At 46.3% G+C, this 13,730-nt stretch overlaps 1 protein-coding gene across 1 annotated transcript in view; it reads left to right on the forward strand.

Moving 5' to 3' along the window:
- itga5 (integrin, alpha 5 (fibronectin receptor, alpha polypeptide)) overlaps positions 1-13,730 on the forward strand; it is a 32,970-nt gene that overhangs the window by 14,571 nt on the left and 4,669 nt on the right. The window contains exons 9-26 of the mRNA XM_084014548.1: positions 238-281; positions 504-560; positions 1,114-1,166; positions 1,302-1,510; positions 1,962-2,153; positions 2,244-2,289; positions 2,798-2,911; positions 4,237-4,292; positions 4,688-4,845; positions 5,023-5,160; positions 8,168-8,235; positions 9,689-9,839; positions 9,926-10,018; positions 10,998-11,077; positions 11,211-11,291; positions 11,405-11,510; positions 11,811-11,969; positions 12,528-12,635. Of these exons, the coding sequence (XP_083870674.1) occupies positions 238-281; positions 504-560; positions 1,114-1,166; positions 1,302-1,510; positions 1,962-2,153; positions 2,244-2,289; positions 2,798-2,911; positions 4,237-4,292; positions 4,688-4,845; positions 5,023-5,160; positions 8,168-8,235; positions 9,689-9,839; positions 9,926-10,018; positions 10,998-11,077; positions 11,211-11,291; positions 11,405-11,510; positions 11,811-11,969; positions 12,528-12,635 (1,913 nt within the window). The remainder of the gene's footprint in view (positions 1-237; positions 282-503; positions 561-1,113; positions 1,167-1,301; positions 1,511-1,961; positions 2,154-2,243; positions 2,290-2,797; positions 2,912-4,236; positions 4,293-4,687; positions 4,846-5,022; positions 5,161-8,167; positions 8,236-9,688; positions 9,840-9,925; positions 10,019-10,997; positions 11,078-11,210; positions 11,292-11,404; positions 11,511-11,810; positions 11,970-12,527; positions 12,636-13,730) is intronic.

Consider the following 13,730-nt stretch of genomic DNA (forward strand, 5'->3'; position numbering starts at 1 on the left):
TATGCATGCACGTGGCCAATGGTCTCTGAGGCGTGAAAGAAGCAAAACACGTAACAGCACTCACGTAGCAATGCAAACATTACAGCGGTAGTGAACATAAAGTTGAGTCAGCTAGTATTTTACACGATTATTGAGCTGGAAAACGTTGTCAATACTGGAACTCTCTTACCCTCCCGCTGTGCTTGACGTGTATATTTTCCCTCCTAAATCTTCGTTTCTTCTCTCTGTGAACTTCAGACTTTGTGGCCGGCGTTCCGAAAGGACTCATGCTTTATGGTTCGGTAAGAAAACGTAATCATCTCTCTCATTTTTGGTACTTTAAGGACATGAAGTCTGGGCTTTCGATTTGGAGAATGATGCAGGAAACTCAAAAGAAAACAACCTTTAGTGATGTTGTCACAGTGGGAATTATTTTTTCAGCGCATTCCATACCAGAGAGCGTGCTTATATTAGGCTGTAGAGGGAAAAAAAGAGGTTCACCATATGTGGCTGCTGTGTTGCAGGTGTCCATCCTGAACGGTACAGATCTGAAGGCTTTGATCAACTACACCGGCGAACAGGTGAGTCAAAGAGCTCCTATCAACAGAAAAGCTCCTTCACGCTCTGCTCTCATGAGAGCTCTTAATTTGTCAAGTCAGTGTATGCAATCAAATAATTTCATTCACAACATTGTCTTCACTAGATATCTTTCGTGGTTTTGCTGTAAAGCCTGGTTATTGAGGGTGGCAATTTGGTGGCAAAAGTGCTGTGGCAATTTGTGCAAATGTTTCTGGGAATAGGAAAGCACTGAGCTTGTTTAAACAGCGATGATTGACTCAGCTGAACAAATACAATCACCAGTGAATTTGATTACACTCTGGCGATTCTACTGCTCCTGTGATGGACCTTTTCCGACCCAAGGTTCACGACAGAAAGTAAAGAAAATGAATCTGACCTGGAAAAGAAAAACGCACCAAACTAAGCTTCACCTGTAAAACCCATCAAGCCTTCGTGTTTCCTTCAAGGCTTTTCTCCTAATACAGAAAGCAAGTTGAAGTTTGTAACAGCATGACTGTTTTGCATTCTCTAAGAACAAACCACATCTTGATCATGAACAAACACCTTTCTATACAGATGGGATCATATTTCGGGTACGCAGTGGCAACGACTGACATCAACAGCGATGGGTGAGTAGTTTTTGTCCTTGCTAGATAATTAGCTGGCAGACTCTCATTTGAATGCCACCAACAGCCCATTACAGGCGTCAATGTGTCTGAGCTTAAAACGAGTTTGTGAGGTTTTTTTCCCTTCCTTGCCTGCAGGAAGGCTGACCTGCTGGTGGGAGCTCCCATGTTCATGGTCCGGGACTCCGACAGCCGTCTGGAAGAGATGGGCCGGGTCTATGTTTACCTACAGCGTGGCCCCCTGAACCTGGAGCTCCGCCTACCTCACCTGACGGGCACCCAGGTGTTTGGGAGATTTGGCAGCACCATCGCACCATTGGGAGATCTAAACCAGGATGGTTTCAATGGTAAGAATGGATTGCTAGGATATTTGAAGTAAAATAAGTTAGCGTCAGTTAGTGTTGTGTGTACTACCTTAAATGGTACACGGAGGGTTTTTAAGTAGTAGGTTTTTTTAAGTGCAAATCAGGGATGAGTAATAAAGAAGCAAACAAGGCAAGACACGGAACACTGAACTGACTTTTCCTTTAACTCAAAAAAGCTCTAGCTTAAACATCGGTTTATGACCAAATACCAGCAAAACTAACGACATGATTAGACTCAGCTGTACTTTGAGTTTACTGCTCATTAGCAAACACAGCATTCAGCTCTAAGCACGGTTATGCCAAAGTATAGTCTCACAGAGCCGCTGGCTGTAGATCTTCTTGTTAATTAAAGGAATGCTTGGTCATGAGCTGCCTTCTTTGTTCACTTCTGCACTGGACTACTGTGGCTAATATTTGCCCTCACCTTTGGCAGATGTGGCTATCAGCTGTCCGTTTGGAGGGGAGGATAGGCAGGGACTGGTTTACATCTACAATGGCTACTCGGAAGGCCTCAGGGAAAAGCCATCTCAGGTGATATCTGGCCAGTGGGCTGCTGGGGCGATTCCTGCCAGCTTTGGGTTTTCCCTCAGAGGTGCAAAGGACCTGGACATGAATGGATACCCTGGTGAGTGAGGCTGCAACTATTCAATGGACATCATTAGCTTTTTTTTTTATCATTTTAGTATCGTCTAATTCTGTTCCTTCATTTTCTCAGACCTCATTGTTGGTGCCTTTGGTGTCAATAAGGCCGTTCTTTACAGGTATGTTGTTTTGATCATCTACTGTGCTGTATGTAATCATAAAGTCTGCTTGTTATGCGTTAAATTACACATTTGCCTTGTTTGTTTCATCTGGAAAACCTGTGTAAAAGTGCAGGTTTTAGAGTTGCTGGTAGGCAGATTTTGTTTTACCTGGACAGGATTAACTTCCCCTTTGTTTCTAGTCTGTATGCTAAGTTACGCTAATGCTATTGCTAAATTAAGCTAAGCTAAAGTCATATATCAAGCTGTTCCTCGAAAGGGCCAATGCATAGCATTTCAAGGGATCTATTAGCATACATTGAATAGAATATTTTCATTAGTTTATTAACTAAACAACTGAAACTAAGAATTGTTCTGTTTTTGTTAGCTTAGAATGAGCTCTTTATAGCTACACATGAAGCAGGTCCATGTTTCTACGGTAGCCCAGAACGGACAAACCAAACACTGGCTCTAGAGAAGGCCTTTTGCATTAAACTAACTGCTGTTCCTTTCTGTCTGTTACCTACAGATCCCGGCCGATAGTGAACACCAGCTCCTCCCTGACAGTTTACCCCACCATGATCAACCCTGAAGAGAAGAACTGCATGGTCACCAATGGAAACACCAGCATTGCTGTTTCCTGGTAAGTGTTGAGCAGCTTGTCCAGCAACCCTGTCAATCTGCTTCGATACTGCTCTGTTGGTACCCCCCCCCCTACACATGCACAAACACTTCTATCCTGGCAGGAAGTTCTGATAAGGAATATCCTTTCCATCAGCAGTCACAGCATTAATTTGTGCCCATATCTGCTTATATCTGACCTAGTTTAAAAATATCCTCATATCACACGGTTTCTGTCGAGTGGAGGAGAAATAACATGCTGAATAGTAGCATTGTTAGCTGTTTTTTTTGGCCTCTGCCAAATGTGAAAAATACTCTGTTCCAGAAAAAGAGGAAGAGGAAACAGACGAATGTGTTCGCTGCTCAACATGGTTGACACCGTGCTCATGTGTCTGCTCCCCCCCTTCCAGATCCATAAAGGAAACTCTTGTATACACATGTGTCTCGATTAGACTACGTTGCCTGGTGATGAGGAGGTTTTTTTTTTTTGGTGGGGGTGAAAAGAGAGCACAAGGGATAATGGTGTGGAGGGGGGGGGGGGGGGGGGGTTTCGCTGTTGCTTTTGAATGAGATATTGTTTGGTGGTGGAACACAGCTGGGAAACATCAGGACACGTAGACTCCCGTGAGCAAAAAAAAAAAAGAAGTTGTGCAGAAACAGGCAGACACAGGAGCTTATACATAAAGTTATTACTCCTCAGAAGAAGTCCGAGTACACTCTGTGTCTTTGTGTCTCACTTTTCACCTCTCTTCCCTTTCCTGCATGTCTTTTTTTAGAGACTCTCCCTTTTTTCCTTTCTCACTTCTTCGAGCATTTGCTCCACACAGCAGAGTGTTGTGTGGCTGATGTCATGGGAGAGAGCTACAGGCTTATATAGACAGCCATTGACTGGTCAGCACTGAAACCTGAGTCGCCCAATTTCACCCGTCTTAACTCTGCTGTTCCTGTGTGTGTGTGTGTGTGTGTGTGTGTGTGTGTGTGTGTGTGTGTGTGTGTGTGTGTGTGTGTGTGTGTGTGTGTGTGTGTGTGTGTGTGTGTGTGTGTGTGTGTGAGAAAACAGAGACCCACCAATTTATCATCTTGGCTGGTGAAAGCGGTCAGATGCCAGCATGTCTCCAAACATTTGGCATTTTTTTCATATTCTGCATTGTACTGCCGTTACGTCTTGTGACTAATGTGAACCATGTACGGAGCCGATGGGGGGAAAAGTGGGCCACGAGGCAACGAGAGAGAGAGAAAGCGAGGGCATGCGAGGTGTCTCGTGCGTACGGTGTATTTACACTGAATCTCTGCCACCAATGAATATGCTTCCCTCATCATGTCCTCGTCCCCCTCTGTCCAACACAGTGTCAACCTGAGTTTCTGCATATCCGCCGATGGGAAGCACCTACCAGACGTCCTAGGTGAGCCAAATTTCCACATCTGCACTTTATTACAAGTAAGGAAACTGTCAAATAGCCACTGATGGTAATGTTCTAAATCCATAACAGTCTTTGGGTTTAAGTGTTTTGGCAGAAGATGTGGCTTTTTGTGGATTTCTGTTATGACAAAAAAAAGGGAGTGCAGTGTGCAAAATATCTTTAATGATGACCCTTTCCCTATCGACCCCTGTTTATTATCTCTAATTACTCCTTCCTTTATATATACAAGTGTTCCCCGTGCCATTGAGTAAATTACATTAACTACATTGTGTGCTGCGAAGTATTTATGGAGCTCTTTTCTTTTAAAACCTGTCATTATGTGGCTCGAGGACATTCGTCATGCCATGAATGCTCATGTGTGTGTTTGCGTGTCCCAGACTTCCAGGTGGAGGTGCAGCTGGATAGTAATAAGCACAAGCAGAAAGGTGCCGTGAGGAGGGCTCTGTTCTTGGATTCCCAGCAGCCCTTGCTCCAGAGGAGTGTGAGAGTGCGCCACGGCGAGCGCGTTTGCAACAACACCAAGATCTACCTGAGGGTATGCTCTATTTCACACGCATAAAAGACCTCTATCACTGTCATTATTCCTCCTGTGACATTTGCTGGAACTGGCAAACCAGATAATAACAATGATCTGTTATGTATTTGTTCATGTTTTACAAAGGGTTTAACCTGATATACTGGCATTGGGTCGGTGCTGTTTCTTTCATTGCAGGATGAGAAAGACTTCAGGGACAAACTCTCATCCATTTACGTGGCCTTGAACTTCACATTGGATCCTAACGCTGCAGCTGACTCCCGTGGCCTGCGGCCCATCCTCAACTATCAGACCGCCAACGTCATCGAGCAGAAGGTATATTCATGTACACTTCACTTCCCCCATTGTCTATCCAGCACAGTTAACCAACCCTGGAGTGATCTACGGTCCTTCTAGCATCGATATAATGGTGGAGCAGCGTTCCTCAAATAATGCACACACAAGTCTTAGATCGCTCGGGGCTCATTCACTTTGAGCTGATGATAAGAACATCCGCCACATTTGAGTTATCATTCCTCAACATCAGCGGCAAGCTACTCGCTGACTTTCTCCTGTCTCAGATGAAAGAGTGAGTCTCTTTCTTTCTAATGCAAATTCGAAACTACTCCGCCGGGAAGAGGTCCAGAGTGTCTGGAAAGCTGTTTTCAAAATGAAAAAGTGAGGCATGTGTAGAGTGGAGTGTTTCTCCTGTCCTGGCAGAAATTGCTTTCAGCTTGCTTGGCTGCGTAGCGGTACGTAGGTGACTCGTTCCAGAGCTGCAGATACAAGACAGTTGGAAGATATTTTCGGGGGGGTGCAGCCAGGCTGTTTGCCCATCTGGTTGAGATATCACGGCATTTTGCCAGTCCGTCCTGCGGCAGTGAGTTGAGTCTTTCAGCCACGGCACACAGCGTGCGCAGCTCCGAATCAGCCGCTGCATTTGGGAGAACGGCAATCAGCGTAGTTTCATCTTCCCCTCTTCTCCTTTTTCTCTCCATCGTGGTCTGTTTCTATCTTTTTGGATCAGGACTGAACCCTGTCATTGATGTCCTTTCCTAGATATCAAAGCAGTTGGGCCTCCAACAGATGTGGTCTCTTGCTGAACCGGGACCTTGAGACGAGCCTGAGCTAAATATCATCCCGAAACCTGAAAAAGCCCCCTTTTTTCCCCTGCCATGCACCCAAAGAAATCTGATCCGTGTATGTGTGTAACAGGGGAGTGGGAGTAGTGTCGGACTGCCAACATATTTCATTAATCTTGCTTTCGGCTGTATTAATGCAACAGCGTTTAAGCAGTGAAGGGTGACTATTCCACCGCAGCCTTGGCCTCGATCAGACACTCGATGCCTTGTTGATTTCCACATATGCTTTGAGACCTGCGGCGGGGGCGCATGTAACTTTTCACGGACTCTTCCAAGTTCTTTGCTCTCTTCAAGCTGAGAGTGAGAATGAGCGATAGTTGATGTGCTCGGCACAGACTCAATCTCTGTCTTCTCAACGTATTCCACATGTTTAAGACACGATGACGGATCTATTCATTGCCATCGTTCTCAGATCTTGTACGCAGGCGTACGCGCTTGAAGCAAAACCAAAAAGGTGTCGGCTGAAACTGTGCATCAATAGCTTCATTCCCCAACTGTTCTTTGGAAGAAATGTCCTTAAAACCCAAAGAGCCTGATCAGACATGAGCACGCTACGTAATAGTTAAAGTACAGTTTGAATGAAGTCAACTCACAACGACCCAAAGTTTTCCTCCAGGCCTGGTGTTGTGTGTGCAGATCATGGTATGTTGGTAAAACTTAAAGCTCCGTGTTTTCGAAAAATGTCACCACAATTGGGTCTCATGCAAGAACCCGTCGTAGGAGCAGATTTGGTCTGTGGCTTGCATGGATTTAGGAGAACAACATTCAACAATTTTCTTGTATTTTGAATTTTCTCTTCAATTGAAAACACGAGTCCAGACTTTGTAGTCATGTGCAATTAGTCTGCTGTTATCCAAGCCAAAGGTTTTCAATAAATGGATTGCACATTTCATTACTTTGAAGCAATTCTTCAAATTTCACTTCAAAATGATGTTGACATGACCTTGTTTGACGTCGCATTTACAATTTTAGGCTAATTTAATTACCAATATAACATATATATCACCATTCATTAAAACTGTGGATTGCTGCTATTATAAAACACTGTAATACCAATATAAATATCGAACCATTTCTTGATTTCAATGACATTATATGTCAGTTTAGATAAGAACAGGGTTAGCATTTTGATTTCCCTGCGTGATGTTTACCCTCATCAGGTCACGTGCTGAGGCCTGTGTTTTGTTTATCCGTGGCGACGAGCCCACGAGCGTCGTTTTCCTGCCGTACGCAGACACACGGACCCGGGGATGCACATGTTAGCATGGTGGTTACCATGGTGTCCATAATTAGAGCCCCTGGATGGTGTAATGACAAGGGGGGCCCTTGGCGCTCTCTAATCTCTTCCTCCATTGCTATTTATTATCCTCATCGTCGTGAGCATCATCACACTGTCAGAGGCGCAGCGGGATGCAATTTGGCGTCCCGCAGGGCTTTCCCTGCCGCTGCCCTGCCACACGTTCAGCGGTCGTCCACTTATCCGGCAGTGTTTCTGTTCCTTTGTTGTCTCTCCCTCCCCCCACCTTCATGTCAATAGAGGCTTCCCATGTCCCAGTAAGTTTACCCTCGGGTGGAGGCTCCTCCCTCTCCATATGATCATATTCTACGCCTGCGGTTCGCTGGGTGGCGTAGCGTGCGGTGAAAGCGGCGGTTGGCCACATTGCGCTTTGATGTGGGGACGCCGGTTGTGGAGCTCGGGGGCTGGCAGCTTCGTGCTCCCAGCTCCACAGGAGTATCTTCTCTGGCACGGCCCTCTCTGGGCTGGACTCTTCCCTTCGCTCATCATTTCCTTCTCTTGCACCGCAAACAGAAAGCATGTGTGTGTGCGCCGGGACAGCTGGCTCAGGAGAGCGCGTCTGTGCCTGTCATGACCTCATAGAGGCAGACGGCGTCCCTCCGAGCCACGGCACTTTTTTGTTGTTGTCTAATTGTCTGATAATGCAGCGATGATGTCTTGTAGATAACAGAGGGGACTGTGGCGCAGGTGTGTGTTGGGAGGAATGTGTTAGTCACACAGCATGACGGATCTTGCTCCACACATCCTGTTGTCTCCCGTAAACAGACATTTGATTTATCTCGTGTGGCTAATCCTCTTCACATGTAAAAGAAGCATGAAGTCATAACACAGTGTATGATCATCACGGTCTGCAGCCCCTATTAAACCTCTTATCCCCCCCCTCCCTCCTATGTGCATCTTCCAGGCCCAGATCCTGCTGGACTGCGGAGAGGACAACATCTGTGTTCCTGACTTGAAGCTGGCAGTTCACGGGTGAGTCCGTTCATTTCCTTATATATTTCTTCAAAAACCCCTGCAGCGTATGGATTTGATGAAATAAATCCGACCGTGATGGATAATACACGTTAACTGTGAACGGGCGGGTCACTGAACTCTTCACCTCCACCCAAGCGCTCGGATTGGAGCGCTAAAGTGTAAATACAGCTGTTTTTGTTGTTCCACTGCTTTGTTTAGTTTAGCATACCAGAGAGAGGGGACTGTTAACAGCCACGGTGTTGCAGTCGAGTAGGAGCACATCGCCCTCTGAAAACAGGAAGCCGCTCTGCTCTACAGGTGCTATGGCAAACAAGTTAAGGGGGAGATGAAAGGGAGAGCATGTGAGCTGTGTGGCAGAGTCCCAGCCTCGCCTCGTCATCAGAAGCACCCTGCCTTCCACACTTTGATTCGAGAAATCTGTTAGCAGTTTTCATCCTCCCCGATACTCCCTTCTCCGCTCTGTCATTTTGAGTTCACATTCCTATATTTATCTACCATCTCGCCTCCCATCCCATCCAACGTACGGCCGATGGCATCACACGTGGAGCAACCTGCTGCGAGAGAGCGTGTGGAGCGCGAGGCCCGCCGTCCAAAGTGCAGCTCCGCAAAAAAACTGAGCCGCAGAAAGTGTGATTGGTGCAATTTCAAATAATGGCTTCGCTGTTTTCGGTCCGCTCCCTGTAAATCCGGAACATCTAATAGTGGTAAGAGGGGTTGACGGGGACGGCTGTGACTTGGTGGAATTTCAGATAAAGTATCCGCCGTTCCTGCTCGCGTTGCTTCTTCTATTCCGCTGCCAAAGCACACAACGTGTTAGACCTCTCTGGGAAGCGTTTAGGTTTTGTGCTGCTTTCTGACTCCGAGCACTTTGTTTGGTTTAAAAAGTGCAATGCCAGTGAGAGTCAGACAGCGGGTTGACTTGCAGGCTGGCAGAGGACCAGCTTCAGAAATCTGCTCTCCTGCTCTGCTTTACGAGAGCGGGCTGTAATTAAAAGCGTCTGTGTGGCCCTCCAAATGGAATTTCTCATTGTTCTTAGCGGAGGCGAGAGAGGTGGAGGGAGTGAGAGGAAGCAAGGAAGGGGGGAGGTGTTCTCGGTCCTACGCACTGTTATTAAGCTTGTATGACTTTATTAGCACATCGGAAAAAGTTTTCACTTAATGGCTGCAACCAGACTCTTAACTAAAAAAGCCTGGAAATGAATTAGTTGCATTTAAAGCAACAGCAATTTATTGTCTACTTTTAATGAGAGCGTCACACACACACACACACACATACACACACACACACACACACACACACACACACACACACACACACACACACACGTTATTTATTAAAAATCTCATTGTGTAAATATGGCCAAATGGTCAATAATCAAATATCATAATGATATTTAACCTGAACATGGACCTTTTTACTGATGAACTTCTTCTCTGGCGGGGTCCTCAGGAGCAGGAAGGAGGTCTACCTGGGGGATGACAACTCGCTGACCTTGACTTTCAATGCCAGGAATGAGGGTGAGGGAGGGGCGTACGAGGCAGAGCTGTACGTGGTGCTGCCCCCTGAGGCCGACTACAGTGGGATTGCCCGCAACAATGAGGTGAGTAGCTGCTTCTCAGGATGTGGTCACATCCTGGCTGTTTGGTTGTCCTTTGCTCTAATTTGACCACTTGTCTGGTTTCTCAGAGCCTGACCCAGCTGACCTGCAGCTATGAGACGGAGAATCAAACCAGATACCTCAGCTGTGATTTGGGCAACCCAATGAAGGCCGGTACCAGCGTAAGGACGCCACTGTCTTTTGGCAGTATTTTTTTTTTAATACTTTTGGCTGATAGTATTTAACATCAATTTCTCTTGATATAGCAGTAATATCGTTATCATGTAGTGAAAATGTGATATTGAGCCCCAGGTGTCCAAGTGTCTAATGCAGACAACATTTTCTGTAATTGGTCCAATATTGAGTGACAGTGCTGCAGACTGCTAAACAGCCTTTAAAGCAATCTCTACGGGCAATTGAGCTTTTGCTAAGCCCCGCCCACTCCTGCTGCTCTATCAAGCTGTCAGAGCTACCGTGGAGACCACACTGTCACTGGACTCCCTGAAGAAAACATAAAATCATGTAACTTTTGGAAAAAACGATTTGAAACTTATTCAGTAGCGAAACGGGTTAAAAAGATAAAGATGGACACTAAAGTCTACCGATTACAGCGTGAATGTGAACCACCAGATTACCTGCTGATACAGACAGAAGACATTTAAAAACACTGATCCTGTAAAGCCGGGTTGGTCTTTGTCCACTGTTAGAATAAGCAAAAGCATGAAAGCATAAGCTACGTTATAATTGGCCACTCTGCGTTTGAAGGGCGGGACCTTGGGAAAGGTAAAGGAAAAACATTTTATTTGGCTGTAGGATCGTATACTAACACATATAGTAACAATCTGAGCCTGTCGGCGGTAAAACAAGCACCTTTTATTGGACGTACATTGACCGTGAAGAGTTGCCCCGAGCTGCTTGTTTAGCAGCATTCTCACTCAATCCTGGACTCATTTCAAAAACTGTTGTTCCTGTTATTAACTCGGAGACAGAAACATGAGGAAATAGGGTCCAGGTTGAGACATACAGAAGTTACCCTTTTAACGGTGTTGTTAATAGGATAGAAGCTTCACCTCCTCCTCCTCTGTGACCTGTGAGGTAGAAATGGAAATGTTACACGATTTTACTTTCTTTCATTAATACGCTGGCTCTCCCTTTTTACAGCTGTGGGCCGGTCTGCGCTTCACCGTGCCATGGCTGAAAGACTCCCACAAGACCGTCCAGTTTGAGCTGCAGATTCGCAGGTACGATTCGCTGTCGACGCATATCGGACAGTTTTACATGTGCTTCCCTAGTGCTGATCAGCTCTTGAATTGCGTCAGCTCTTGAATTACGTCAGCTAATCAGAATTTTTTTTCCCCCTCTCTGTTTCCACAGTAAAAATGAGAACAATTCCCACAGCGAGGTTGTGCCTTACAAGCTGGAGGTGGTTGTTCAGGCTGATGTCATCCTGCAGGGGTGAGTTCGCTGTTCGGATTCCCCTCATTTGACCTTTTTGGGAATTTCTTTAAGTCTCCGGTGGCTTCCTACGCATTCTGACACATCTCCCCGCTTCTCTTTTTTTTAAATAGTGTGTCTCGACCAGATAAGGTCTTCTTCCCGCCGGCCAACTGGAAGGTGACCAAGAACTATGGGGTGGAACAGGATGTCGGGCCTGTGGTGGAACACATCTATGAGGTAAGCAGCCATGGTGTTAGCTGTGCAGACTCATTGGGGCTGAGCAGATTGGGTTGGAAGGCAGATCCTACTGTTCACAAAGCAAGGAAAAGTAAAGAAAATGTACTCCAGAATACGCCTCATTGTCCTGATCCACTTTTCCTGAGATTTTACAGCGTCTACTTGAAGTGACCTATATGTTAAGAAAAAATGTCCCAAAAAACCCTCCCAGCTACAACTAAAACATGAAAGTATGGAGCTGCTTTTGAAGTTTTCTAATACTTCACATTCTAACGTTTGTTTTAATTTCCTTTTTTCCAGCTGGTGAACAACGGGCCCAGCCGGATCAGCCACACCCTCCTCGAGCTGCGCTGCCCTCTCAGTGTGCAGGGTCAGACTCTCCTCTATCCTCTGGAGTTCTCCATAGAAGGCCCCATCAACTGCACCTCCGACAGAAACATGAACCACCTACGCCTCAAAGTGAGTGTCTCGCAATGGCGCGGATGCACATCCCTTGGGGTCAAATGGGGCCAAATCAGATAGCGAGCATCTCCCACCGGTAGGGATGTATGATTAACACTTGGGCCGTTCCGCCGGTCGGCCCACACCCACCTCCTCCTCCTCCTCCTCCCAGCTTCTCGGCCCCACCCAGGACACTTACCCCACCGCCGCTTTGAAGTCCCGGCTCTCGCCCAACAACTCACTCGTCTTTGACATCCACGTTGTAGCTTCAGGATTTGTCGGGCGCACTTGTTTGTGTTTACGTTTGAAACTTGACACATGTTGAGCTGGTCATCTGTCTTAGCTGTGTGATCTCGTGTTTTTCTCCCCCCCCCCTGATGAATTGCAGTGTGTTTCCACGGGAATGCATGTGGACGAGAGCTTGCATGCTTCCGATTAATGAGGAAAAGCCTCAGGGTCGTGCTAACTTTAGCTCTTATATTGACAGAAAGGATGGTGTGCTCTTCTATCTATAGTGAGGTCCGTGCCTATGTAGTCTTAATGGATGGTGTGTGTTTGTGCTCTCGCCTCCTTCAGCTTCAGCACACTTCCACAGAAGCACCCGTCCTCGCACTGAAGGCCCACGAGCACCGCGTGGAGAGGAGGGACGTCCACAGGAATCAGCTGGCTCATCTGACTAACCTGGTAAGACCCTTAACGTGGGGATTGTCACGTTATGTGTATATGCGACGTGTTGGAGGAGCATCGCCGGGTCAAAAGGGGACGGGTGATGGGTGACTTGAAAGTGAGGAAATGAGGAGCTTGCCTCTACAGTTAAAGGTTGATGTGGTTAAGCAGTTAAAATTATATTGTGTGTCTATTGCAGAGCATCCAAGGTCTCTGCATTGGATTAAACAAAATAAATAAAAAGAAACACAAGGTTTAAACAATATTTTGTTGCCTTAAAGCCAGGGTTGGTACTCTTCAAAATATTATATATAAAAATATATATTTGTTTAAATTCTCATGGTATTCATACAGCAATCAATAAATCAATGGTCTGTCGTAGGACTATAATGAACCCGTCCAATCATTTCATGTGGGCCTCCTGATATAATGCACTTCACTGGAGGCTTCCACAAGCTGTAGCTCGACAGCTGTGAGTGCTAACTATAGCCATGTCTGTTGTTTACGTTCATTGCGATCATTTTGGGGGAGTGGCTTCGGTTGGAGGCCTGAAGAGAGGCCGTCACTGTCCCGCTAGATGACTATTGGAGGAAGCATTGCTAGCTGCTTTCATCAGGAAACCGTTGGAAACACTGAGCTGCTTTTTTTTTTTCCCGGTCGGATCACATTTAAAATCTAGAACAATCTTGCCGGTTCCTCAAGATGCCGAGCGTCAAGTTAAATGCGCAGGCCTGGATCTATTTTGGCGACGTTGGCCCCGCTCTCACACGAGGCTCCTGGGATTGGGTAATTAGGTTATGATGTCGTTAAAAGGGAGGGGTCAGAGGGCACAGGCTTGTCCCGATGTGGTGATTAACATTAAAGGGCCTTTAGTAGTGGTGGAGGGGTGGAGAGGCTGATGGGACGTGGGAGGTTTTTTTTTTTTTTTCTGTCCGTAATGCACTGGTTACTTCACAGACTGCTTTCTAATTTTGGCCAGTGTTGTGAGGCCCCGAGCCCTCGCAACACTGGCCCTATTGATCCACCCAGCTGCAGGTAGCTTTTTCTCTCTGCCTCCATTTGTGGATACCTGTCTCCACCAAAGAGGTCTTTGTCTGTGCGCCTATCTGTTCA

The sequence above is a fragment of the Eutrigla gurnardus genome (genome assembly GCF_963514095.1).
Source record: "Eutrigla gurnardus genome assembly, chromosome: 8".
Taxonomy (NCBI): Eukaryota; Metazoa; Chordata; class Actinopteri; order Perciformes; family Triglidae; genus Eutrigla; species Eutrigla gurnardus.